The 26429-nt window shown below is 42.9% G+C and overlaps 1 protein-coding gene across 2 annotated transcripts in view; it reads right to left on the bottom strand.

Moving 5' to 3' along the window:
- The window catches only part of cntln (centlein, centrosomal protein), a 354488-nt gene extending 331550 nt beyond the window's left edge, over positions 1-22938 (bottom strand). For both annotated transcript variants that reach the window (XM_078396868.1, XM_078396869.1), the window contains exons 1-3: positions 22668-22938; positions 21413-21508; positions 9152-9240 (exon numbers count right to left, since the gene is read on the bottom strand). In XM_078396868.1, the coding sequence (XP_078252994.1) occupies positions 9152-9240; positions 21413-21493 (170 nt within the window). In that variant the 5' untranslated portion in view covers positions 21494-21508; positions 22668-22938. The remainder of the gene's footprint in view (positions 1-9151; positions 9241-21412; positions 21509-22667) is intronic.
- Between the last annotated feature and the right edge of the window lie 3491 nt (positions 22939-26429).

Genomic DNA, 26429 nt, shown 5'->3' with positions numbered 1-26429 from the left:
AACAACCATGTGCACATAAGTGCAGCTATTTTAACAACTTTCCATCTGATGCAGAAGCCATTTGCACAATTTCTACTGAAAAAATGCAGTGAACAGCATCAGACTGCTTCAGGAACTAGTTTTCACCGCATATACAATGTTAAATAGCCTCTTGTCCAGCAACACTCATGTAAACATATGGAGTCTGAACACTTGGAAAACTTCCAATAAGCTTCGGGAATTTTTGGACCACTAAAAATCCTGGTGCTCAAGGTTGATCTACTATGAAGTCCTAAACTCCAGCTTGTTTTGATTCAAAACTTCAATGATCCTTTGCTCATTCAACGGCAGCATTTTCTTTTTTTCTAGACCATTCAAAATGACCAATTTCAGACTGGCAATTCACCAGACATCGGAATGAAAATGAAGGGCAATTTCCTTTTACTTAAATAAGTGGCTGCGAGGGGAAATCCACAATGCAGCCCTCCATGGAACCGTGTTTAATTTCAATCCAATGAAGTAGTTACTGCTTGTGAAAAATAATGTGGAAATGAAGTGCCCTCAACAGATCAGAATAAACAGTTTCACCATTTAGGGTCCACAGGTGGTGTCAGGAATGCGCTGGTACAGTGCGCATGCTGTTTGTCAAGGAACAGATGTTTCCTCGCTGTAGTCATTACTTTTTACACCACTAACAATCCTGCAATGAAGAAAACATAGTGACTGTTCCATCAAAAGGGCCAAAAAAAGCCATTACACTATTTCCCCAAGCCATGCAGACAGGCTTCCAACAGTCACGCAAGATTTCTAATTTGTATGATTAATTCTAAAGCTTCACAGTATTGTGCAAACACAGTTTCCACTTTAAGGTTAAAAATTCATGTCAACTTTTTAGGATTTATTAGCTGCTATCAATGAGATTGAATTTCAATGAGAGGTTTTCAACAATCTAACAAATCACTACAAAATTGTTAATTTGATAAAGGTTAATATTTTTGCATTTACAAGCATACTCAACTACAATAACTACACATTTATAGATAAAGGCATCATAAGACGTTCTAATAGTAAACCAATATCATCTAATTAACAGTAAAATTTCCAGAAATGCATTGTTTTTATGGCTCAAAGTTCACTGAAATTCCCAAAATATATTACAACAGAATAATTTATTTTACATCCATACTGCATCATGCTGTTTTACAGTTACGCTTGAAGACACTCACAAGCGGATAACAATCACAGTTGAAACTTAGGCAATGAGTACTTTATATAAGTTACCGCATATCTGACAAGACCACTTCAATGCAACAGTATCTTTTTAAATGAGATTGCACAGTCTATATTCAGGAAATCATAAGTATATTGTTATAATCCAAGCACAGAGCAAAAGTTCGGTCTCCAATAATGCAAATATGCACCTTCTGGGAGTCACGATTTCAACAAAGTCCAAATGTTCCCATGATAGCAATCATGTTCATCCATTCACTCAAGAAAAATAGGTCATTGTTAAATGCAGAGAATTTAAGTCAATACATAGTGATGCAATTCCAAAGTAAAATTAACACATTTCAGTCATCAGCTCCAGAAAGGAAAACTGAGCTCATGACTGAACTAAAAGCCATTAAGGAAAATCAGCATGCGAGTCTGAATGCTTTCTAATATAAAGCATGTTCCAAGGCGAAAAGTACAGATATCCAGTCAGCAGCAAATGGAGCAAATTGTCCGTTACTGACCTCCCAGACAGCTGCCCAAAGTTTAGCAAACTCTTTTAGCAAGAACTTTTCCTTTGCTAATATCAGCTCTTGTCCAGCTCAATTCAATTCAAATCAAGTTTATTGACTGAGATCTGCCAGTCAGGAAGTCCAGAAGCTGTTTGTGGATGGAGATCGCAAGGGCAAAGTCCATAGGTTTACAATGAGCTTATTTAGTGGGGATCCCAGCAGCCTTTCCAGGTGAGGTAGAGCCACAGATGCATATCTACAAACCTTATCTACTGCATTCAGTACTTCTGATGTGGCCTCTATTACATTGGCAATACCAAGCGTATTATAGGCGATTGTTTTGCTGAACACGCACTCAGTCTGACAAGACTTGCTGGATCTCCTGTTGCAAACCATTTTAACTCCTCTTCCCTTTTCGACCTTTCTGTCCTGGGCCTCCTCCATTGCAAGAATGAGGCCACAAGCAAACTGGAGAAACCGCATATTTCACTTCAGTCGCTTTCAATCCAATGGTATAAACATTAAATTCTCTAATTTTAAATAACACACACCCATTTCCTCTCTTTTCTTTTTCCGCACCCTGATGAGTTCCCATTTCTCCCACTATCCCACACCTTTTTCCTCTTCTTCCTCCTCTCCTATATCCCTCCCTGACCATACATTTCACTCATCTTCTCTCCAGACCTGACACCCTTTCATCTCCTCATCTCTAGCCTTAATAACTTTGTCCACCCATGTGCCTATCAAAAAAACCTTCATCTGTACCCATCCATTGGGTGGATACAAGAAACTTCAAGGAAACAAGCAACTGTACATGCTGATTTACCAAGGAAAGGCACAAAATGCTGGAGTAACAGCGCATCAGGGAGCATTCCTTGGAGAACCCCTATCCAACAGTTTTTGTCCACCCATCACTTGTCAGGCATTGCCCTACCCCCCACTACTACTATGATGTCTGAAGACAAGTTCCCAACCCAAAACATCAGCTAGCCATTTCTTCCAAAGATGCTGCTTGACATCAGAAAAGGGTAAAGGCAATGGGATTTGCCTCACGGTAAACTGTTTGTGGCGTTTAGACATAGCAGTCCTGTCCAACTCCTGCTCTCCGCAGCTGGAACACCAGGCGGTCAAAATGACGTGATGGGTGGACACAAAATGTTGGATTCTACCTCCTGAGTGAATTCACCTCCATCATCATGACCACAATCAACATCCCACACCAAACAGAGCACCCTGTCTGGCACTGAAGGACCTGCACACCATGGTCAACAAACCCCAGATGGCCTACCCGGACGCCTTTCGTATCGTAACCGGAGAATTCAACAAGACTTCAGCAAGACCTACTTGAAGAAATCACTCCCAAACCACTGCCAGCACATGCCCTGCTGCACCAATGGATCAAACACCCTTGACCACTGCTATTATATCATCAAAAAGGCCCATTGCTCCATCTCTCGCCCTCACTTTGGGAAATTCTTGTATTTAAATAATACAATCTCTCATTCATCCAAATCCCTAAGATATTAATGCAACATGCTCAAGCTGCCCTCAAGTTAACGACTTCATCTTAGGAATAACCTGGTGAACCTTCTCTGACATATCTGCAGTGCAAATCTATTTCACCTTAAATGAGACCAAAACCATACACTGTTGTTTAGATGTTCAATAGATTCAGGATCAGTTCCTGTGGATTGGAGGATAGTTAATGTTATCCCACTTTTCAACAAAGGAGCGAGAGAGAGAAAACTGGGAATTACAGACCAGTTAGCCTGACATCGGTGGTGGGAAGATGCTGGAGTCAATTATTAAAGAGGTAATAACGGTGCATTTGGATAGCAGTAAAAGGATAAGTCCAAGTCAGCATGGATTTATGAAAGGGAAATCATGCATGACTAATCTTCTGGAATTTTTTGAGGATGTGACAAGTAAAATGGATGAAGGGGAGCCAGTGGATGTAGTGTATCTAGACTTTCAGAAAGCCTTTGATAAGGTCCCACACGGGAGATTGGTGAGCAAAATTAGAGCACATGGTATTGGGGGTCGGGTGTTGACATGGATAGAAAATTGGCAGACAGGAAGCAAAGAGTAGGAGTAAACGGGTCCTTTTCAGAATGGCAGGCAGTGGCGAGTGGAGTGCTCGGTATTGGGGCAGCAATTGTTTACCATATATATTAATGATTTGGACGAAGGAATTAGAAATAACACTAGCAAGTTTGCAGATGACACAAAGCTAGGTGGCAGTGTGAACTGTGAAGAGGATGTTAGGAGGTTGCAGGGCAACCTGGACAGGCTGAGTGAGTGGGCAGATGCGTGGCAGATGCAGTATAATATAGATAAATGTGAGGTTATCCACTTTGCGGGAAAAACAAGGAGGCAAATTATTATCTCAATGGTGTCAGGTTAGGTAAGGAGGAAGTGCAGCGAGACCTGGGTGTCCTTGTACACCAGTCACTGAAAGTTGGCGTGCAGGTACAGCAGGCAGTGAAGAAAGCTGTTGACCTTCATAACAAGAGGATTTCAGTATAGGAGTAAAGAGGTTCTTCTGCAGTTGTATAGGGCCCTGGTAAGATCACATCTGGAGTATTGTGTACAGTTTTGGTCTCCTAATTTGAGGAAGGACATCCTTGTAATTGAGGCGGTGCAGCATAGGTTCACGAGATTAATCCCTGGGATGGCGGGACTGTCATGTGAGGAATGATTGAAAAGACTAGACGTATTCACTGGAGTTTAGAAGGATGAGAGGGGATCTTATCGAGACATATACAATTATAAAAGGACTGAACAAGCTAGATGCAGGAAAAATGTTCCCAATGTTGGGGGAGTCCAGAAACAGGGGTCACAGTCTTAGAATAAAGGGGAGGCCATTCAAAACTGAGGCGAGAAGGAACTTTTTCACCCAGAGAGTTGTGAATTTGTGGAATTCTCTGCCACGGAGGGCAGTGGAGGCCAAATCACTGGATGAATTTAAGAGAGAGTTAGATAGAGCTCTGGGGGCTGGTGGAATCAAGGGACATGGGGAGAAGTTGGGCACAGGTTACGGATTGTAGATGATCGGCCATGATCACAGTGAATGGCGATGCTGGCTCGAAGGGCCGAATGGCTTCCTCCTGCACCGATTTTCTAGGTTTCTATGTATCCTTATCAATGCCCTAAGAAATTACTGATGATTTCTAAATTAGAAGATCAAAGCTTCTTCTTTTATTGAAGACTTAATGAAAAGGCATCCTGCATAGTTAAAACAATCTGCTGAGACTCTGAGTCAACATGGCATGAATGCTCATTTGATCAGGTAAGGCTACAAGCATCTCTGCAATTGTACTCCTGGCAGACTCATTGCCTTAATGAGAAATATAAAAGTAAGTGGTTTATACACAGCTGAAACTCAAATTTCAGGAATTCTATGTTTAAAATGTAATATTAGTCCCCATTGCACATGTCTATACCAGTGTTATTCTGACGAACTCTGGTTTGCTGAATTTTATTGATGAAATATGAAAATTGCTCATCAAAGAACAAATAAAATCATGCAAAGGACCACTAATTGCATCCCATATAGTTCCAGTACCTCTCAGTAACATAAAATAGTAAAACAGAAATTCAATCAAATTAATTGTCTTAACTACCAGAACACATAATCCAGTTTAGAAATAATTAACAGTTCAGCTTTGCTGCCAAATGGTAACAAGCCGAAAGTAGCAGCCAAAATCTTCAATTAGAACTTATCATCAAAATTAGATGTCCCTCAGTATGAAAATCAATCTGCACAGCCACAATCCAGGGAAGAATTTCACTTTCTGATAAAATATGCCCAGGATGTCAGTAAGGGTCCTAGACTCAGACCTAACAATGCTGCTCATAAGTTAAGAGAAATGGGTGTCAGATACTTGCTACAATAGCTTCCAAGAACAGCCAACATAGTTCTGAATCTTTTTCAATTATTTTAAGACTCTTGGGGGTGGGGAATTTGGTTGAGTGTCATCTAGCCATGCTGGTTGCTGAAGTAATCAGTATTCGTTTATTTCGTCATATTTTACAAGATAGTGAAAAACTTTGTTTGTATACTTTCCAGTTAAATTATACTGTACAATCAATCCATGCACAAGTACAACAGGAAGTGCAAAGAGAAAAATAGTAGAGTACAGAATATAGTGTTAAAACATTACAGTTACTGAGAAAGTGTAGGAAAAAAATGTTTTCAAGGTCCTCAATGAGATAGATTGGGAGATCAGAATGAATTTTTTTCCCCACGAGTGATAGTTCTACTCAATAACCAAAGTCTGTAGTCTCTTTTTTGCTCTGGTTTATTTTCACCCACATGTTTAGACTGTAATGGTGTATCCTTATTGTTTTGATGTGTTTATGCTTTATTCTTAATTGTTAACTGTATGTTTGTGCTGTCATTTGTGAGCGGAGCACCAAGGCACATTCTTGTATATGTATACTTGGCCAATAAACTTATTCATTCATTCATTCATTCATTCATTCATTCATTCATTCATTCATTCATTCATTCATTCATACCCTTAGTTTATGACAGGCCTGTTCAATAATCTGATGCAAGCATGTGCTTTCAAGCTTTTACATCTTCTGCCCGATGGGAGAATAAGAAATGACCCGGGTATAAAGGTTCTTGATTGTGTTGGCTACTTTCCCAAGGAGGCAGAATTTCCCCAAGGTATTATTTGTTCAATCGGGTGTTCATCTGACATTCACTGCTCTGTAGGGTAAGAAAACGGATGTTGTCTACATGGATTTTGGTGAAGCATTTGATAAGATGCCTCAAGGTAGAAGATTTAATTACATGGGACGCATAATAATTGGTAAATTGAATCCAAAATTGGCTTGGTCATAGAAGACAGTGGTGGAGTGATGTTTTTCTGTTATTTTTCTGTGATCAGTGGTGTTCTGCAAAGATCAATTTTCAGTGATTCTGCTGGAATCTCTGTTTTTCGATGAAAATGAAAGAGGTCAGATTATTAAATTTGCAGATGACCGAAAGATTATTGTACTTGTGAACGGAAGGTCATCAAGGGATATTGTTAGTTTGGGCAGAGAAATGGCAATGGAATTTAATCCAGACAAGTGTGAGCTGGTGCATTTTGGGAAGTCAAATGCAAGAGAAAAGTATACAGGTCATCCCAGTCACAGCAGGATTCAATTCTGTACTTGCAAAGTCAGAAATGCGGCTGTGATCCACATTCCCACAGGGCAAGTGATTATTACACTTCCAAAACAGCCAGCAATAGAGGGATATAGACCACGTGCAGGTAGATGAGAATAGGTTAGACTGGCGTCATGGTCGACACAGATATGGTGGGCCAAAGGGCCTGGTCCTGCTCTCTACTGTTCCATGCTCTGTGGCCTCAATCTTTGGGTGTCACAAGATCCTATCTGGCAAATTTTAAGCAGGTATTCCATTTCCAAGCAGCTATGCAGTAAACATTTCCAGATACAAAAACCTTGAAACATGGAGCATCACAGGAAGACAGCAATAGGTCGAAGGAGATGGGGAGATTTCAAAAGGTGGCTGTTGGATTGGTTGAGTGATTAAAATTGGCTAATTGAGCAGCTAATAAAAAGGCATGGTGTTGGGAGTGGCCGCATTGGGAGAGAGAATGTGTGGATGGTAATTTTGACAATCAAACACAACCACTCAAGTCTGATTGCAACAGGTCATGCTGCAAAAATGTATGATTGCCAATGGCAACAGCAACTATCGTCAAAATAGTCTTCCAACCAATCACACAAACTGGGCCTATATTGTCACTCTGTGGTGGTATGACATGCAAGCAGGACTTCCTGGAGTTACAGATATCTGAGCAGCAGATTGTTACGGGTGGTCACCATGGCCTGCAATGCAACTGCGACCGATCTGACAGATTATCTGAGGCCACAATTTGTGGACATCAGTGTGAAAGTAACCCGCAGTTCCAGTGTTAAAACAAACATTCACAGAAATGGTAAGAAAATATAGAATAGTGCAACAGAGGAACAGGTCGTTCGGCCAACAATGACTGTGCCAAACATCATGCCAAGTTAAACTAATCTCTGGCTGCACATGATCTATATCCATCCAGTCCTATCATATCCATGTACCTACCTAAATAAGCCTCTTGTTCTGGTGGATTAGCCTACATGTGGACAACACCTATCCTCATTGACTACTTAACCAATAAGAACTGCTCCCACTTGCTCCTGCCTTCTAATCTGTTATCTGCCTTTCCCCAATTTCCCCACGTGACAATTAACCAAACTCAAACTCTCATCTCCTCCTCTATCATGTCTGAATCATTGAAATTCTGGAATGTTGAGCTGTCAATCCTGTCCCTCTCACAACCATGTCTCCATGACAGCTTCAGCATCATAGCTCCAATAGTTGCAACTCATCAATGCTGGATGTGATTAAACCTGGAAGTGCAAATCACTATATCTTCTTCATTCAGAAAACAAAATGAAAAATAGATAAAGAATGGTCGGCTTGAGAGAGCATGCAATGAAATACTTTTTATATGGCTTTATTTGTCTGAAATTTTCATTGTTCCATTAAAAAACCCATATTTAAGCAGCTTCCCAATTTAACTATGTACATGCTGGAGGATGCTCCCATCACTATTTTATAATAAGTGAACAGTGAAGAAAAGATGGTGCTACAATCCACATTCAGATTGGAAACAAATAGACCCCGTAAATACAATCATCGAAATACATCAAACCTATAAATCTTCTCAACATTTTACGGCCATGAGTTGTCCCAAAAAAAATTCAAAATTATAATTGTATATAATGTGGAAGAGATTCTGCTGAAATGAGAACACTTTACCCATTATCCATGACACAATAGAAACTTTCACTGGGATGTAGTTATGCCAAAGACAGAGCAGCAACGGTGCATGGTTAACAGTAGGCTGTCCGCACTTTTTCAGAACCCATCGGGACGACTAAAAATCAATGTCAGACAATGCCGCAGTCCTTCAATGCTACATTGCAGTTTACAGCCACAATCTTAAGACCCACTACACAAGTGCTGCAACCAAGGCAAATTGACAGACAGCATAAAGAATCTGTCATAATGAATTAAAACCTTTGGAATTCATCAAATCAGTCAATGTGACTGTTGCACAAACATGCAGTGACAATAGCTTCAAATTACACATCCCAAAACCACAAGGTAATCTTGAAGCCAAATACCCTGGCAATTTCTGAGTCTGAACTTTCATCAAAAAATTAGCTGCAGAATTGTAGCCAATGGCCTTATGTTCTTGAACTAATCTATCTATTGTTTATGGATATTGTGAATAATAAGCAGCCACAGAACAATTTTTCAACCAAAATGTTAGCTTGCAGAAAAGTTGTACAAGTTGTTATATTTAAAAGACAAAAATCAAGTACTTTGATTGACCTTGCTCTCGCGATCTGTTTTACATGTCTCTGTATGATCCTTCACTCACCTTTCAAGAACCAAGCTGATGGCCTGCGAAAGATCAGGGTTTGCTACCTGCAAACGTTTCCACAAAGACCACACAAATTCTTTGTCAGCCTGCACAGGAAATGCAAAAGTTACACAATAGTCACAAACGGATGCAAATATCAATTTCACTGAAAAAAAATGCACATTTCCAAAATGGTTCAATTAAATCATACGCCTCATAGAAAGTTCTAAACTTTGTCAGTGACAGACAAATTGAACAGGAGAGCAGAATTTCTTTTTAAATGATCATCTCGTACCATTCGAAGGTATCACAAAATGCTATCTCCATCATAGGAGACAGACTAGTGACTGACATCTACTACTAACCCACTGACTCCCACAGCTATCTGGACTGCACTTCTTCCCACCCTGTCTCCTGCAAAAAGTCTATCCTCTACTCCCAATTCCTCCCTCTACGCCGCATCTGCGCCCAGGATGAGTTGTTTCACACTAGGGCATCAGAGATGTCCTCATTCTTCAGGAAACAGGGTTTCCCCTCTTCCATTATAGATGAGGCTCTCACTAGGGCTTCAATTAAACTTTGAAGTTTAAATGTGATGGCCTTACTGAACATACAAAAGGTTAAAATGATTGACAGGATAGATGCTAAGAGAAAGTTTCTTCTGACTGCGGAGTCAAGAATTAAGATGCTGTGCCCCAGACAATAACAACTACCAAGGCTAAAATTAGATTGTTAATCTGTGGAATTCTCAACCCAGGTCTGGTCAACTGGTACGTTCAAATTAATAGATAATTTGAGCACTAAAATGATCAAGGGATCTGGAAATCATGCAGAACCATGGAAGTTCCAGGCTACAAATGCTTTAGGATAAAAGAGGAGGGGGTTTTGCTGTGTTGATTAAGGAGACTGTCACAACAGCGACCACTGTTCTATTAGGTTTAAGATAGTTATGGATTGAGACAGTGCGGGCCCACAAGTTCCTGTAAAAACTCTATCCCCTAGTTCAAATTCCTCCGTCTCCGCCGCATCTGCGCCCAGGATGAGGTGTTCCATACAAGGGCATCGGAGATGTCCTCATTCTTTAGGAAACAGGGTTTCCCCTCTTCCATTATAGATGAGGCTCTCACGAGGGTCTCCTCAATATCCCGCAGCTCCGCTCTTGCTCCCCCTCCCCCCATTCGTAACAAGGACAGAGTCCCCCTTGTCCTCACCTTTCACCCCATCAGCCGTTGCATACAACATATTATCCTCCAACATTTCCGCCACCTCCAACGGGATCCCACTACTGGCCACATCTTCCCATCTCCACCCCTTTCTGCTTTCTGCAGAGACCGTTCCCTCCGAAACTCCCTGGTCCACTTGCCCCTTCCCACCCAAACCACCTCCTCCCCAGGTACTTTCCTCTGCAACCGCAGGAGATGCAACACCTGTCCGTTTACCTCCCGCCTCGACTCCAACCAAGGACCCAAACAGTCTTTCCAGGTGAGGCTCAGGTTCACCTGCACCTCCTCCAACATCTACTGTATCCGCTGTTCCAGGTGTCAACTTCTCTACATCGGCGAGACCAGAGCACAGGCTCGGCGATTATTTCGCTGAACACCTCCACTCAGTCCGTCTTACCCAACCTGATCTCCCAGTGGCTCAGCACTTCAACTTCCCCTCCCACTCCCAATCTGACCTTTCTGTCCTGGGCCTCCTCCATTGTCAAGAGTGAGGCCCAGTGCAAATTGAAGGAACAGCACCTCATATTTCACTTGGGTAGTTTACACCCCAGCGGTATGAACATTGACTTCTCTAACTTCAGATAGTCCATGCTTTCCCTCTCTATCCCCTCCCTTTCCCAGTTCTCTCACTAGTCTTCCTGTCTCCGACTACATCCTATCTTTGTCCCGCCCCCTCCCCAGACATCACTCTGAAGAAGGGTCTCGACCAGAAACGTCACCCATTCCTTCTCTCCAGAGATGCTGCCTGACCCGCTGAGTTACTCCAGCATTTTGTGTCTACCTTTGAAATACTAAATTGTGGCAAGGCCAACTATGAGATATCAGAAAGGAACGCGCTCAAATTGATTAGAGTAGGTTGTTTGAAAGAAAAGGAATGTCCGGAAAGTGAGATGTCTAAAAGTACGTTGATAAGAGTCCAGGACCTGCATGTTCCTGTTAAGAGTTAAGGACAAGTCAGGTGGGTATAAGGAAGCTTGGATGACAATCCGTAAAATTGAGTCTCTGGTCAAGAATATGGAGGCATGGAGCACGTAAAGGCAGCTGGGATCAAGTGTATCCCTGGAGAATTTTCTGGAATTAAAGAACATGCTAAAAAAAAAAATCAGGAGGGCAAAAACGGGACAGGATAGATTTTATGTACATGATTTTTTTTTAGATTTAGAGATACAGCGCAGAAACAGGCCCTTCGGCCCACCGGGTCTGCGTCGCCCAGCGATCCCCACACATTAACACTATCCTATACCCACTACGGACAATTTTTACATTTACCAAGCCAATTAACCTACCTACCTGTACGTCTTTGGAGTGTGGGAGGAAACCGAAGATCTCGGAGAAAACCCACGCAGGTCACGGGGAGAACGTACAAACTCCGTACAGACGGCGCCCGTAGTCAGGATCGAACCCGAGTCTCTGGCGCTGCATTCGCTGTAAGGCAGCAACTCTACCGCTGCGCCACCGTGCCGCCACATAAGGGGAAAAAAGGTAACCAAAGAGAGAAGGGGGCCCCTCAGGAATCAAAGCAGTCAACTCGGTGTCGCAGGAGATGGGCAAGGACCTCAGTGAGTATTTTCCCTCTGTTTTTACCGTGGAGAAAGACATGAGGATCGGGGAAGTTGGGGCAGTCAATGGAAGTGTCTTGAGGGGAGTCAGTATTAGTTGAAGAGATAATAATAATAATAATAATGCATTATTATAGATGGTCAAGATCCTAATGTGTATGATGGTAGACAAATCTGGACCTGATCAGATATATCAATATCAGAGGACACTGTAGGAAGCTAGAGTGGAAATTGCAGGTGTCCTGGCTGAGATTTATGAGTCATTTGTGAGGTGCCAGAAGAGTGGAGGATGGCAAATATTGTGCCTCTATTTAAGAAGGGCTGCAGGGAAAAGCCTTAGGAACGATTGGCCAGCGAGTCTAACATCTGTGGTCGGACGGTTACCAGTGAGTATTCTGAGAAATAAGATAAATGTGCATTTCGATGGACAATGGCAGGTTACGGATTGTCAATGCGGTTTTGAACATGGGAGATAGTGTCTCACAAATCTGATTGAGTATTTTTGAAGAGGTAACCAAAAAGGTTAATGAGGGCAGAGTTCTAAACGTTGCATATATGGATTTCAGCATGGCATTTGACAAGGTTCCGGAGGCTACTCTGAAAGGTTAGACTGCATGGGATCCAAGAAGAGATAGCCGACTGGATAGAAAATTGGCTTCAAGGAAGGAAGCAGAGGGTGAAGGTAGTTTTTCAAACTGGAAGTCTGTGACTAGTGATGTGCCTCAATAGTCGGTGCTGAGCCCATTGTTGTTTGTCATCTATATCAATGATTTGGATGAGAACATACAAAGCATGATTAGCAAGTTTGCAGATAACACTAAAGCAGGTGGTATTATAGATAGTGAAGATGGTTGTCAAAAATTGCAGCAGAACCTTGATCGGTTGAGCAGGTGGGCTGTGAAATGGTTTAGGGAATTTAATATGGAGAAATGCGAGGTGTTGCATTTTGGGAAGTCTAACCAAAATAAAACCTACATAGGGAATTGCAGGGGGCTGGGTAGTGTTGTAGAGCAGAGGGATCTTGGAGTGCAGGTGCATGGTCCTTCAGCCGACCCACAGGGCAGAGAGGCCATATCCACAAAAGACCACACATGAAATTCCTCCTTCACATGATCTAATTTTCCTTTAAAAAGGTGCATGACTCAAGGAGTCAAAATACATAAATGTTTGGCATGAGTAATAAAGATTTCAGGGAGTTTGTGTAGAATACTTTTAATGGAAATAATAAGCCATAAAAACTTGGATTATGCAAGGAAATGAAGATAAACAGTTTATCCAAATCATGAATACTGCAGACTCTTATTCCTCAAACAGCATGCTGCATTTTAATAAAAAAAGAATGTTGTGATGGAGAGCTAGTTTTGCATTACACAAGACTTTCTCACTGTAATTTGACAACTGCGAAAGAATCAACCTCCGCAAAGTAAAACAATCCCAATTGAACAGAAATGTTTTTTTGCAAACTAGTTATTGCCTGCAAATTTTGGTGATTAGTATACTTCAAACACAAGCAAATGTTATTTTTACCTTTGAACCATCAGCCTACTAAAGAATGGCTCTATTCCAGAACTGGACATTTGCTAATAAAATTAGAATTTTAATATTGGTTACACTACACTGATGCCAAAGATTAATACTTAATTTGGCAGTGTTGCCAGTAGAAGTGAGAGATTCCAACAATGAAGCCAATTAGTGGTCTTGCAGAAGCAATATTCCAGCATGCACATCACCTGAGACAAAGTATCTGACAGGAAGAGTCAACAAGAGTGATGAATTAATTTGCCAAGTTGTAAAAAGACTTCATTTAAATTCAACTGTGTCATCAATTAAAGATTGTGACTGTAAATATTACCAAAAATTATTCTTAAGGTTAAAACGTTGCCACGTTACTGAGAAAGTGATTGTACATTTTTGCAATTTTATACCACTGCTACAATTTTAAGAATACATCCAGAAGAACTTAAGAACTTAGTACACTAAAAAACAGTGAAAGAATACATTAATGCATCAATTTGAAAAGTTAAAGATGAAATTTAACCACAACCAAGCTTCATGCACCATTGCTCAAAACCTTTGAAATTAAATCACCACAATGTCACTTCATCATAGCCAAAAGAACTACGATTAGTGATCAAAATAATTTGCTTTTATAAAGCAAATATATTTGCTTTCATATTTTTTGGGGAGGCACACTGGCGCAGCAGTAGAGTTGCTGTCTTACAGTGCCAGAGACCCAGATTCAATCCTGACTATGGGTGCTGTCTGTTCTGAGTTTCTACCCTCTCCCTGTGACCGCGTGGGTTTGCTCCAGGTGCTCCAGTTTCCTACCACACTCCAAAGAGGTACAGGTTTGCAGGTTAATGGGCTTCTGTAAATTGAAAATTGTCCCTAGTGTGTAGGATAGTACTAGTATATGGAGTGATCGGTGTAGACTCATTGGGCCGAAGGGCCTGTATCCACGCTGTAGCTCTACAGTCTAAAGTTATTTAAATTGATTCTAAATACAGAATATGTATACAAAATGTAATGGGATCAAAACCCCCTCACATTAATCCTAGATCCATTCTTGCATCATTACAGCATGTAACATTTACAGGTCCTCAATTTTTGTTACACTTACACCAAAAGTTTCTTTAAACAAGTCAAGTAGTCCATGAACAGAAAATGAAAGTATACAATGAGAGCGATCTAATCATTTCTCTTTAGTTTGGTTTAGAGATACAGTGCGAAAACAGGCCTTTCAGCCCACCGAGCCCGCGCCAATCAGCGATACCCACAGACTTATGTTATCCCACATTCACTGGGGACAATACACAACCATACCATGCCAATTAACCTACAAACCTGCATGTTATTGGAGATGGGAGGAAAGCGGAGAAAATCCACGCAGGTCACGGGAAGAACGCACAAACTCCCATTAGATAACTTGCCACTCAAACTCTGCTTACACATTAAATACTTGGCCAATCAGCACTCCTTCAGCACAACTGTTACCATGTCCTAGACAGATTATAGATCTTATAACTCAACCAGCCTGCACTAACAACACCTCCCTCCCTCCCTCCCTCCCTACCTCCCTCCCTCCCACCCACCCACCCTACCTCTCTCCTCTCTCTCTCCCTCTCTCTCTCTCTCTCTCTCTCTCTCTCTCTACTCTCACTCTCTCATCTCTCTCTCTCTCTCCTCTCTCTCTCTCTCATCTCTCTCTCTCTCACTCACACTTCTCTCTCACTCTCTCTCAACTCTCTCTCTCTCTCTCTCTCCTCTCTCTCATCTCTCACTCTCTCTCTCTCTCTCTCTCTCTCTCTCTCTCACTCTCTCTCTCTCTCTCTCTCTCTCTCTCTCTCTCTCTCTCTCTCTCTCTCTCCTCTCACTCTCTCTGTTTCTAATCACACACATTGACAACCCCTAGCTATCTCAACACCATCTCACTCGACCCCTTCTCTATTCATCAGCTATGCAAGATGTGCAAAACTTATAGCGGTGTAAATGTGGGACAAAGAAAAAACCTTCTGAAACAGACCGTTTGCAGCGCCAAGATAGCTTGAGATTCCAAAACTATCATCTGTGGAGAGGGGTAAAGCTGGTGCAAGGTCAGCCATCATTCAGGGAAGGGAGTTGGGGGGGGGTGGGGGGGTGGGGGGGGGAGGAAAAGGAGAGTGGAAGGAAGGTGTATGTAGAAGTTACCTAAAAGTGTAGAATTCACTGTTCATACCCGTTGGGTTGAAAACTACCCCCCCAAAACAAAAGGTGCTGTTCCTCCAATTTGCGCAAGTCCTCACTCTGGCAAGGGAGGCGGCCCAGGACAAAAAGGTCAGTATGGGAAGCTGAGTTAAAGTGGTTAGCAACCAGGAGATCCAGTAGGCTTTGGTTCACTGAGCGCTAGTGTTTAGCAAAGCAGTTGCCGAGTCTACGCTTGGTCTCACCAATGTACAGGAGGCCACATTGGAACCACCAGATGCAGTAGAGGAGTATTTAAGAGGCGAATGTGAACTTCTGTCTCATCTAGAAGGACTGCTGGAATTCCTGGATGGAGTTAAGGAAGGAGGTATAAGGACAGATGTTACAACTCCTGTGCCTGCAGGGGATGGGGGGGGGGGGGGCAGGTTTGCCAAAGAAAGACATCTCAGGTGTCCCTGTATGGAGTCACATCTCTGTAGCAGATGTGGCGGAGACAGAGAAATTGATAAAGGGGAAAGCATTTTTGCAAAAGGCAGGAGGAAGGGACGAAGTGTAGTCAAGATAACAGTGGGAGTCAGTAGGTTTACAGTAGACGTCAGTCAATAGTCTGTCTTCTGTGATGGAGACAGAGAGTTCAAGAAAAGGGAGATTATTACATTTTATTCATTTATCACAGCCAGAGCTCCTACAATTTTCTTCTAGCTTCCCACAGCGTCCTCTGGAAATATCTGATCAGGCTCGGGAGATTTATCCATCTTCAAACACGCTAGGATGTCTAGTACCTCTTTGACTGCAATACGGACTATCCTCAGACATCTCCATGAACTGTTCCAAGCTCCCTAGCCTTCATGCTTTTCTCCATGGTAAATACAGGAGAGAAATACTCGTTGCTTTTCTAAGACATCGATGACCGCTTTGGTTTTTGAGGGTGCCCTATTTTCTTTCTAATTACCCTCTTTCACTTAATATACATAAAATCTCTTTGAATTTTCCTTAATAGTACTCTTTCCCCCCCCTCCCCATTTTGGCTCATGATTTCTTTCTGAAGTATACACCTCAGTCCCCTAAACTCGTCCAGGGAGACACATGATCCCGGCTGCTTTTCCTGGCCCATGCCAACTTTATCCTGACCAGAGCCTCAATTTCTTATCATGCAGGGATCTTAACTTCCAGCTGCCCTCCCCTTCACTCTAACAGGAACATGCATGCCTTGAACTCTCACCACTCTCCTAAAAGCATCCCATTTTCCAGACGACCTTTTGCCTGCTAGCATCCTACTGCAATCAAGTTTGGCAAGTACATATCTAATACCATCAAGGATGGCCTTGACCCAATTTGAAATTTTAACTTGTGAGCGCACCCTGTCCTTATCCATAGCTATTTTAAAAGTGGTCACTGGTCCCAAAGGGCTTGCCAACGGACACTTCAGCACTTGCCTGTCCCAATTTGCTAAAAAATAGGACAAGGCTTTTCCTCTCCCTTGTAGGGCATTCTACGTATTATGGAAACTTTCCTGATCACATTTGACAAATTCCACCCATCAAAATCTTTGGCACTGTGGCACAACCAGTCTACATTGGGAAAGTTAAAAACCCCTACTATGACTACCCCATTAATCGTGCAGCTGCCTGCAATTTCCTGGCATATTTGCTCGCAATTCTTGACTATTTGGGAACATTCAGTACACTCCCAACAAGGTTATCATCCCCTTTTTATTTCTCATCTTCACTCATATAGCCTCAGTGGACGAACCATCAGTAATGCCATCTCAGACGATTGCCGTGAAATTCTCCTTAATCAATAAAGAACACCCCCTATTTTATCCCCACCTCAATCAAAAAAACAATTTCCCCCTCCTCTTTCACCCCCACCTGGTTGGTAGCTCCTGCACCCTGGAATATTTTAAGTTTGTTTTTGTTTAGTTTAGAGATACAGCGCGGATACAAGCCCTTCGGCCCACCAAGTCTCCGCCGATCAGCGATCCCCGCACATTAACACTATCCTACACACTAGGGCCGATTTTACATTTATACCAAGCCTATTAACCTACAAGCCTATATGTCTTTTGAGTGTGGGAGGAAACTGGAGATCCTGGAGAAAACCCAGGCAGGTCACGGGAAGAACGCACAAACTCTGTACAGACAGTACCTAGGGTCAGGAACGAACCCGGGTCCCTGGCTCTGTAAGGCAGCGACTCAACCACTGTGCCACCGTGCCAGTCCTGTCCCTTCCTTATCTAGTTTTCTGCAAGGGCTATAATGTCAGTCACAAATACCTATCCATGTCTTGGGGCCATCTGCCTTTAGGTCTCATGCATTGAAATGAATGCAACTTAAACCAACAGCAGCCTCGCTCCCTGCCACGTTCCCGTCAACTGAACTTGCTTTCATCACCTTCCCTACCAACTTCCAGACTCTCATCGGCCTTACTCTTGCACCGGATCCCAGTCCTCACCGTTGGGGATAGCACTGTTCAGTCGCTACCTCTAGGCAGGATGAAGCAACATAGCTGAGTGTTCGGATTTGCCAAAGTAATGGCGAGGGGTGGAGCAATAAGCGTCTGCCTCTTCCTTAGGTGTGACCACTCACTGTAACTCCAATCTATGACGACCTCAGTGTCTCAACGATCCGGATGTCATCCAGCTGTTGTTCCAGTTCCCTTACGTGGTCTGCAACGAGCTGCAGCTGGACACAGCCTGCACGGGTGTAGTCCTCAAGGACACTGGAAGTCGTCTTGACTTCCTAAGTTTAAGCATACACAACTTGCCCGCAACTAACTTACATAGACAACATGGTCAGAATAGACAGCTTGATCCAAAGAGCCCAATTGCGTGCAGTATAATTTTATGACTAATGCTTTGCATCGCATCGCACCATTTACAGATTTTATGTCCATAAGTTCTAGGAGCAGAATTAGGCCGTTCGGCTCATCAAGCCTACTCTGCCATTCAAACATAGCTGATCGATCTTTCCCTCTCGTCCCCTTTTTCCTGCTTTCTTCCCATAACCCCTGACACCCTTATTAATCAAGAATCTGTCAATCTTAGCCTTAAAAATATTCATTGGACTTGGCCTCCACAACCGTCTGTGGCAATGAATTCCAGATTCACCACCCTCTGACTGAAGAAATTCCGCATCTTTCTAAAGATACGTCCTTTTATTCCGAGACTATGGCCTCTGGTCTTAGATTCTCCGAGTGGAAACATCATCTCCACATTCACTCTATCCAGGCCTATCACTATTTGGTAAGTTTCAATAAGGTCCCCCCTCATCCTTCTAAATTCCAGCAAGTACAGGCCCAATGCCTTCAAACGCTCATATGTTAACAAAATCATCCCCGAGATCATTCTCCTCTGGACCCTCTCCAATGCTACATCTTCCTCAGATATGGGACCCAAAACTGCTCACAATACTTCAAACGCGGTCTGACCAGTGTCTTATAAAGTCTCAGCATTACATCCCTCTTTTTGTATTCTAGCCCTCTCGAAATAAATGCATTTGTCTTCCTTACAACTGATTCGACTTGCAAATTATTTCTTGGGGAATCTTGCACCAGCAGTCCCAAGTCCCTTTGCACCTCCGATTTCCGAAATCTTTCCCCAATTAGAAAATAGTCTACGCCTTTATTCCTACTACCATAATGCATGACTCCATACTTTGCAACGCTATATTCCATCTGCCACTTCTCAGACCACTCTCCCAACCTGTCCAATTCCTTCTGCGGAGTTCCTATTTTCTCTAAACTACCTGCCCCTCCACCTATCTTCATATCACCTGCAAACTTGGCCACAAAGCCTACAATTCCCTTGCCCAACTCATTGATATACTTCATGAAGAGTCGTGGCCCCAGCACTGACCCCTGTGGAACACCACTAGTCACTGTCAACCAACCAGAAAAGGCCCCCTTTATTACCATTCTTTGCCTTCTGCCATCCAGCCAACCTGCTATCCATGCATGTAACTTCCCTCTCATACTATGGACTCTTATCTTCTTTAACAGCTTCACGTGTGGCAAAATGGCGGCACTGCCCTAGCAGCTGCCGCTCACCTGCAGTCCATTTGTCTTTGTGTTTTTGTTGTTTTTTTTTGGTCTTAATTGTAGTTGTGATGTGGTGTTTTTGTGTTTGTGTACTATGTGTGTATGTGGGGGGGAGGGGGAAACTAACACTGTAAATAGATGTCCCTTCAGAACGGAGACCCGACCTTTGTTTTCTGGGCCGTGTCTCCATTCCTGCTGCGGCCTACCATCGGCCCAACTCCTGGAGCTGTCGGCCTCCAGGGCTCTGGTTCGCAGAGCCCGCGGAACGGACTTACCACCACCGGAGCCGGCCGTCTTCGGAGGCTGCGGGAGCGGCTGCGACTGCGACTCGCCTTAGGCTCGGGCCGCGTGGATGCCGACATCGGGAGCTCCGGCAGCGGCAGCGTGTTCGCCCGCCCCGGATCGCGGGGCTTGGGGCGCGGACATTTCACCGTCCGGCGCGGCCTAAGATAGGCCGCGGGATATTTCTCTGCTGGGCGGGGGCTTCAATGTCGGGAGCCACGACCGCCCGACGTGCAGCAACAGCGGCAGCAGCAGCGTGTTCGCCCGCCCCGGATCGGACTTATCATCGGCGGAGCCGGCCGTCTTCGGAGGCTGCGGGAGCGGCTGCGACGCGACGCGCCTTGGGCTTGGCCCGCTGTGGACCGTCCGGTGCGGCCTCCAACCACAACAATCTGACTGCGGGCGAGGACAGCAGGAGAAGGGAAAGACATTGTGGCCTTCCATCACAGTGAGGAGAGAGAGGACTGGAGGAGACTCACTGTGATGGATGTTTCTTTGATGGATGTTTCTTTTTTGTGTGTTTTTGGGGTTGGGTGGTTTGAGTGCCTGTTTGATGCTTTTATTGTTGGACTGTGTTTTTGGGGGTTTTGGGGTGTGTGATTTGAATGCCTATTTAATGCTTTTATTGTTGGACTGTGTTTTGGGGGGTTTTTTGGGGTTGGGTAATTTGGGTGCCTGTTTAGTGCTTTTATTGTTGGACTGTGGGTGATTGAATTAACATTTTGTTCAAGATGGCCGCGCCGTTGTGTTTTGGCTGCCCGCCACTGTATGTTTCTTTTTTTTCCTAGTCAGATGTGCAGCACTTTGGTCAACGTGGGTTGTTTTTAAATGTGCTATACAAATAAATTGACTTGACTTGACTTGACCTTATTAAAGGTCTTCTTAATATCCAGGTAAACCACATCCACTGAGTCTCCTTAAAACAGAAACCAGACTCCAGACCCTTTCTGTCTTTGCTTACTAATCCATATCTAAACTTTCCTCAAAAGGCTATCCGTTTACAGGTACCATTCCATAAACATGTACAATATTATTTCTTTACAACAGTGCTTCAATTACAATATCTGAGAAAATACTCTTCACAAGACTGCATGGCTCTGGGTTAAATGAAATAGAACAGCCTGCACTTATGAAATAAACAATTGTAATAAACTGTTTTTTTAAAATTCCAGGTACACCATTTCTCATGTTCACATGCATTGTTTCCCAATGAATTACAAAGCAATTAGAGGTTTAGAGGACTGTCGGCAAATGCAAGCAAACTTGATTATCCCAATATACCAACTCGGTCAGTATGGGCAAGTGGGCAGAAAGCACTGTTTCCATGCTGTACAGGTCTATGGCTCCAAGAACCAGAATTAGCCCATTCTGCTGTCATTAATGCTACACTCGAGTTTTAAATCAATACAGCCTAACGTCTCATTCCCCAGTGGACAACAGAGGTCAACTGCAAAGATGCAGTTGAAAAACTTCAATCCAACACAGAGAAAACCCACCTGACACTGAGCAAGTTCTTCTGACAGTTTCCGCACTTGTTCCTCCAGCAGTGTAGCTGAGTCATGTTGTTTTGAAGCCATGTTAGTGAAGCACTGCTTCAAAAAGGGAAAATAAAATTAACATCCTAAGCAAGATTTTTAACATTATTCAAGATTTCAAAACCACAGCCACCTTTATTGCCAGAGTGGCCACACGCAAGCTGAAGGAACAGCACCTCGTATTCGAGTTGGGCAGCATACAACCTAACTGTATGAACATAATTTGCACCTCTTCTTCCATTATAAACATTGCTCTTTCATCTCTGGCCTTTGTTCAACAGTCTGCCAATTAAAAACTTTCCTTACCTGTATCCGCCTATAACTTGCCAGACTTTATCTTGCCCCCACCTTTTCCACCCCAACTATAATCAATTTGAAGAAAGATCCCAGCCCTAAACTTCACCCATCCATACTCGCCAGAGATGCTGCCTGACCAGCTGCGTTACTCCAGCACTTTGTGCCTTTTTGTAAACCATCTTACGTAGTTCCTCGTGCCAGCAGATACTGCAATCTTGATCAAAACACAAAATAGAAGAAATCAGCTGATCAGTCAGCATCTGTGGAGAGAGCTGGACACATTGTTTTGTGTCTGAAGGGTCTTGATCCAAAAATTTCTCATTCATTCGCAGATGCTGCCTGACCCATTGAACTCCTCCACTTTATTTTTTTCTCACTTGATTGAATCCTGACCCTCATCATTCCATCTAAATTTCCGATCCTACAACATCATGGGAGTCTTTTCACTGGAAGTTTGCAGCAGCTCCACAAGTTGACTGCCCAGTCTTCCACAATGGCAATTTAGGATGGGCAATAAATACCAAATTAACTCTTCCACACAACTTCCTCAAAAGTTAGACTTGAGGTCAAATGTTAATTTCCAGTCTGATAGATTTTTAATATATGGAGGGATATGTAAGCAAGGAAGGCGAGTTGAACGGTGTTAGATTGGTTACCATCTGACTGAACTTCCTATTCCAGTAATGGAAACATGTTCCACTTTGTAATTACTCTCATTGTAGTACATTTCATCTCAGATACAGAAAGGCACAATGTGCAAGTTTTCATAACTTGCTCAGTGAGTATCCTTGCAACTCTTTTTGCTTTGCTATAATGAAGATGGGCTCTATTTTTCACCCAGATTGTACTTTAATACATAAACTGCCCAATCAAAAAAAATCTGATATTGTAATGTTATCGATACTAAACACACACCTACCACCAAGGGAAATCGTTCTCGACCCACTCCTCCCACCGATTTTTAGACCAAAGACCGAGAAAACGACAAGGAGGTGGGGGTTGAAAAAAGGAAGACGACCGTGGGCCAGGGAACGGTGGAGATGGTCCACGGGTGGGGAGGGGATGAATTGGTATTTGCCTGGGTAACTGACCCCGATGATGGTAAACAAACCGACCCCAACAATGCGTCGCTCCGACGGGCTCACTCTGTACCGACTACTGCTCCCACCCGCCCTCTCTACACCAACTGCTGCTCCCTCCCACACTCACTTACTCTACACAGACCTCACTCTGCACCGCTGCCACCCTCACTCTGCACCCCCCGCTCCCTCTAAATCCCCCTCCCTCATTCACTCTGCACCACCCTCCCTCCCATCTCTGCACCACATCCACTCTGCACCACCCCCACTCTGCACCATCCCCGCTCTCCCTCTGCACCACCCACCGCTCCCTCCAAACAACCCTTACTCATTCTCTGCACCACCACCCCCCGCTCTCACTCTGCACCACCCTTACTCACTCTGCACCACCCCCCGCTCCCTCCAAACAACCCTTACTCATTCTCTGCACCACCACCCCCCGCTCTCACTCTGCACCACCCTTACTCACTCTGCACCACCCCCCCGCTCTCACTGTACACCACCCTTGCTCACTCCACACCACCCTTGCTCACTGCACACCTCCCTTACTCACTGTACACCTCCCTCCCATCCAACTCTGCACCACCTCCCGCTCCCACTCTGCCGTTTCCCACCGTTCAAACTGCCCGCCAGCCGTAACGTGGGCCCGCGCCGCCGCGCGACACTTTGCAGCAGCCGCGCGGCCCCGCCTCCCCCAACGGACACTCTGGGATCCGGCGGCTGGTCTGGTCTGGGCTGGACTGGGCTGAGCTCTCGCCTCTGCAACACTGCTGGAGAAACCAACCAGTAATTCACCAAAGTGAACGCATTTTCACTTCGAGCAGCGAGGCTGAGACGGGAAGTTTGTCTATGTATTTACTCAGTATCACAGGTGTGTAAAGTGGAAAGAGACAAATGTTTTAAATTGGTTTTTTTAAGCCAAAAACAAAACAGTAAACCAGTATCTGTAGTTTCCTCCTACACACAGAGGGGCGACTTTTTAAAACCTTATTTCTAAAATCTTGATGGTAGTGTGTAGGCTCATTTTGAACAGAAAGTTTTCTGACAGTTACGAAAGAGCACAATATATTAAGCCAAAGTATTTGCATTTTAATTTCAACCTTATGATTTCCAACTCTTTTCATAAAAAGTAAGTAAATGCACGATATGAGTTGCACGATATGAACTCTATTGCAGTGGCATCCAAACTATGCGCATGAATCAAACGCCATACATATTACAATCAGCATTCACACGAAAGCAGTCAATCCATTTATATACAGCTGGGCTGATGTTTTACTCAATTGTTTTACATTTGGGATCATTTCACATTGTCTTTGGTCTGTTAACTATTCAACATTTCTATAGCTTGCATTATTAAAATCCTTTAATTATTTTCTAATCTAGTTTTCAGAAAATTAAGTTAATTTGCCAACTTTTCCCCTTTACTAGATAACAATAGTGTCATGTAGAGATAATCTTGCAACTCGAGAGTCCATGCTGCCAATGAAGCTCTTTACTGAGCAAACTAATTAATCCCATTCTCCGCTCCTCCTGCCCACAAATTATTTTACCTTGTGGCCATTCAATCCTTTAGATCCCCTTGATTATTCATTGTTTCTATTGCTGTTACAAACATTGAGTCCATATCACAACCAGTTTTCGCATTATTATTTATTTTACCTCCTCCATCCTTTAGATCCCCTTAATTATTCATTGTTTCTATTGTTGTTACAAACATTGAGTCCATATCACAACCAGTTTTCGCATTATTATTTATTTTACCTCCTCCATCAGATCTTCTACACATTATGTTTAGTACTCTCTTTGAATGATCTACTTATAAGAACAGCTTTTCTCTTTTTACTTGATCTTAACCCATAATGATTTTGAATATCCCTAGCAAATCTTCTTTCAATCTTTAAAGAGAAACTCCATTAATTAAGGAATTACTGATTAAATACTGAGTAAGTCAAATTGCATTTTAAAGAGAATCCTGAAATTTTTGTTTTTACCTGAGGCCTTAAATTTAACAACTCTGAACATTATTCTGTGAAAACCACAATGGAATAAATGAGTGTCTACGTGAATGTCAGCATGGGTTCATGTTGGAGTATCTGCACTCAAACAGTTGTGGGAACAGTCCTGGGCTCAGCGCTCCTTGAGAATGGACCAGAAATTTAACACAAATATAGGTGGAATTTGGAATGTGGACGTTTTACTCACTGGTTGATTCCTGATGTCAGATGGCAATAAAACCACTGAAGAGAATGGAGCAGAGAACGACTACTGAAGGCACACCATGTCTGCCTAGTTTGTAATTTCCTAAGGTCTCTTGAATATAAATTTATTATTCAGTGTTTCCTAAAATATGTTTTATTTTCGAGCATTGGAACGCATTGCAAGATCTGGTTTGATTCAAGGAAAGCTTTGTTACACAGTATTGGCAAGAAGGTACAGATTCCCAATGTAATGATTGAATGAAAATAAAAAACCCTCATTAATGAATGGATCATTTAGCAGGAACAACTATTATTCTGGGGAAGGAAGTTTGTGAAAATTGAGCAAGAAATCTAGGGAGGGCAGAGTGCCATTTTTCAGATGACAGAATAGCCCTTTCAGGAGGATACAGCAGACCCTATGCTACTCTTTTGAAGAAGGGCAAGAAAGAGTTCCCTAACGCCTGGCATCAATATTTGGCCTTACAAGATCACTAAAACAGAAATCTAATTGTATCTCATTGCTGATCAGATTTTCAACAACTATGTTCTGCATTGCACATCCAATTTTTCTCTATTGCCTTCATTCATTTTTGCTATCTTCCCATCAGATCAGGTTTAAATAGTAAGCATTCATTCCCTCTCTTGGATACCATTAAAAGCAACAATGTCAAGTGATAATCTTGGTTTATTCATTGTTTTCACTACCCTTCCTCTCACTGTGAATTAAAAGACATCAGTTTTCTCACATCTTCATTTACAGTGAAGGGTAATTGACCTGAAATGTAAACTTTATTTTCTCCCTCTGCTGATGCTGCTTGATCTGCTGGATATCTCCAAGATTGTCTGTTTTCATTTCAGATTTCTGGCATCTACAATTCGTTTTTTCTTTATCAATTGTTTCATTGCTGGTTATTGGACCTTGCTGTGTGTATGTTGTCCTCCATACGTCCACCCTGCAACAGTAAATGCAAATGTACATGATAGACTGTAAAGGACTTTGTGACACCTTGAGATCCGAAATGGTGTTAGAGAAATGAAAGACTTCTCCTTAAAAGCATTGAAGTTTCAACCACTATGTCCAGCAACCCTCCCAGATAGGCATTGCTGTTTTATTCCTTCTATGAAAGTTGGAGCTTTGCATGTTGACCTGTAATCTCAGTCATGAAAGGAGCAAACAGCAAACTAAAATTAAAAAAACAAATGTGTTGGAGGAACTCAGCGGGTCCGGAAGCATAAATGGAGGGAAATAAACAGGTCAAAGACAATATTTCGGTTTGGGACTGGATCTCAGACCCTCCAAGCTATTTATGCACATTTAGTCCAAATCACAATATCGACAAGAGCAGAACATAAAATAGCATCTTCATAAAAAAGTATCAGCACTGATTAACAAGTATCTGT

Source organism: Rhinoraja longicauda, chromosome 3 (genome assembly GCF_053455715.1).
Source record: "Rhinoraja longicauda isolate Sanriku21f chromosome 3, sRhiLon1.1, whole genome shotgun sequence".
In the NCBI taxonomy this organism is placed as follows: Eukaryota; Metazoa; Chordata; class Chondrichthyes; order Rajiformes; family Arhynchobatidae; genus Rhinoraja; species Rhinoraja longicauda.
This window is presented reverse-complemented; position numbering and strand designations above follow the sequence as displayed.